Here is a 2,824-nt window from a genome sequence, read left to right as displayed (position 1 = left end):
TTGAAAAACTAACATCACAATAGCAACGAATCAGATGAACAAAATCACTCCTATTGCCTCATACCACGGGACAGATAAAACCAATAATCAATTAGTTGACCAGGAAATGGGGTAGCCTGACTACAATGTCCTACATTTGTCTCTTATAGACAGATTCCTTGGGGAAACTTAAAGGGTTTGGCCTTGTGGAACTTATAGAGGCAGGGAACACCTTAAACACGAAAAAGGTATAATTAATTACGGTCGTCCAAAGCCATGGGCTTCCAGACAACTTGATCAGAAATGCAACATATGATTAAATGAGTTTGCAGGGCTATGATGATAGGTAGGGCCTTCTGGAAATAAATGCTAATTTTTCTCATGTTGGTGGTAAAAATGCCATCATCCATTAATTTGCCGGGAGTTTGTGATTCAATAGACAAACCCTAAAAGGAAAGAAAGAAAAGCAAAAACAATTTGCAATTCAATAACTGGGAAGTCCTTGCTATATCCTTGCCCAGCGTGATTATTGCACACGCATCATTGGGTCCTGAAGTGTTGCCTATGTTGATTGTTAGAGAATTTAATCAAGCAAGAAATGCGGGAAGAACTATGTGCATGTGTGCCTCTGTATGTGATTGACGCACCGAGAGAGAGAGAGAGAGCTCTAACCCTCTCCCTCTATGCATACAAGCATCTGAATATTATAAAAGGGTTAAAAAGAATTTGAATTTGCAATCATCCATACCTCGATGGCCTATAATCTGCAGGCAGACCATTTAATACGACGTGAATTCATAAGCTTGAGCCAGGATCTTGCGTCATCCATCTGCAAAAAATTTTGTCCCATATGTTGTGAGGATAGAGAAGAAGAATAATGGAGCCAGGTTCGAACAGTTCGTAATGGCTAAACTAGTGAGTTCTCTCAAAAGGAAAAAGATATTCTCATATCAATCTTGTTGAATTCTATATATTTGCGAGTTTAGCTGGTAGTTCTCACGTAGACCTAGAGTTGGAGACTTCGCGATCCGATCCTCCTGTATGGCATAGGAAAAATGTGCTCCCTCTTCACACTAGTGAAATTAAGAACCACGCTCTCCACCAAAACCCTACATACCTACCGTAGAAAAAGTAATACTTAATTTTATAAATACTATTACAGGTACCAGGAAAGCATCATCAACCATATATAATGACACAAACAGCTCATACACTAATATTAGACCTCAAGTAGTTCTCACGCACTGAAACCATAGCAGCCACTCCAAAAAGGTCTACAGCGATTGTTAATGAGAAAACGCAGCTGCCCCTCTTTCCTCTCCTTGTTCCTCCTCACTCAAAATATAGTCTCTCCATCTATAACGATCGGCCTGCTAGTTTATGGATAGCTCCATAGGCTCTCCCCCTCCGAAGCATCCGGCGAGTCATCGGAACCAGTCGGGCTCAGCCTCGGCGGGCTCATGAGCATCCCCTCTGCCATGTTTGCCAACAGGTTGGGCATGCCGAAGATCTCCTCCTCGTCGATAAACTCACCCTCCTTTCTCTGTCCAGACCCGCTACTTCCCCCCGCTTCGCTGCTCCCTGGAGCCCGCGATCCCCCCGCCGCCGCCACGTCCTCCTGCCTCTCCGGCCTCGGCAGCAGCTCCGCGGCAGCTGCGGCGGCCGCAGCGCGTATATCTGACGGCGAGACCGACGCAGGAGTCGGGCGGGAGGAGATATCGTCGGGGAAGTTGAGGACCGCGTCGGCACCCCGAAGCGCGTGCGCCGCGACGTCGTAGGCGACGGCCGCCATCTCGGCGGTGGGGAACGTGCCGAGCCAGATGCGGTTGGCCTTGCGGGGCTCGCGGATCTCCGACACCCACTTGCCGCTCCGCGATCGCACGCCGCGGTAGCTCGGGCGGTGGGTTCCTATGTGGCCACGGGTCGGGGAAGGTGGAGGGGGCTCGGGCTGCGGTGCATTGGCGCCCTGTACAAAAGCGGGCTGCTGTTCAGGTGGTTGGGATGGAGTTTGCCGGTCGCCGCCATGCACGTGTGAAGGGGGATGGTCAGCCATATACGGATATATATAGAGATAGATAGGTAATTTTTGTATCCTATATTTACAATATATAGATATTTATCGTTTTACAAGATAAGATAAGATATGGTCGAGAAGAAGGAATGGATGGGAGGAAAGAGGTTTTGCGTGCGTTAGAAATGTGCTTGTTTGTGTGGAATGAGGCGGGGAATAGGGAGTGGATAATGGAGGCTAGAGAATGGATGGAGAGTGGAGAATGGATGGAGAGTTGGACTGGAAGTTGGTGAGGGAGGGGAAGGGATGGACATCTTAAAGGACGGTAAGAAGCGTGGGGTTTCCGCGGGACTGAGCTGCTTGGTGGCAGTGAAAGGGGCCAGAGGGCTGCTCCCAGGGCGGCCCGCGCTTTGGGTGCCCGCTAGCAATTAGCTGTTACGGGGCTCGGGTCGCCTTTTTGTCTTTAGATATTATTACCCACCATCACCCATCGAATCACGTACTCTAAATAATGTCAACTGTCACGGGCCGCAGTTTTTTTTTTTTTTTTTTTTTTTCTGTGGTTTAGACTTGCAAGTGAAGTCTCTAAGCCGCCTTCTAGTTATATTATTTTTTTTTTCGTAGGGATGAAAACGGGTCTAACAGAATTCAGATTTTAAAAATTTCCCGAATCCAAATCCGGGCATGCGATGACTTGTTAGTTGGACACCAATCACTCTACCCCGAGGCTATACCATCCAGTTATATTTTATGATGATAGTTTATTTTATGTATTCAAACCTTGGAAAAATCATTGGATAAAGTTATTTGGTATATCTTATCATATTGCATATT

The 2,824-nt window shown here is 47.0% G+C and overlaps 1 protein-coding gene across 1 annotated transcript; it reads right to left on the bottom strand.

The window, feature by feature from the left end:
- Positions 1–1,102: 1,102 nt before the first annotated feature.
- On the bottom strand, positions 1,103–2,284 carry LOC105043387 (ethylene-responsive transcription factor ERF027). Its single transcript, XM_010920915.4, has one exon. The coding sequence runs from the start codon at positions 2,030–2,032 to the stop codon at positions 1,358–1,360; it is 675 nt and encodes a 224-aa protein (XP_010919217.2). The 5' UTR covers positions 2,033–2,284; the 3' UTR covers positions 1,103–1,357.
- Positions 2,285–2,824: the final 540 nt, after the last annotated feature.

The sequence above is a fragment of the Elaeis guineensis genome, chromosome 4 (genome assembly GCF_000442705.2).
Source record: "Elaeis guineensis isolate ETL-2024a chromosome 4, EG11, whole genome shotgun sequence".
NCBI lineage: Eukaryota > Viridiplantae > Streptophyta > Magnoliopsida > Arecales > Arecaceae > Elaeis > Elaeis guineensis.
Note: the sequence above shows the minus strand (reverse complement) of the source record. Positions and strands in the feature narration are given on the sequence as shown.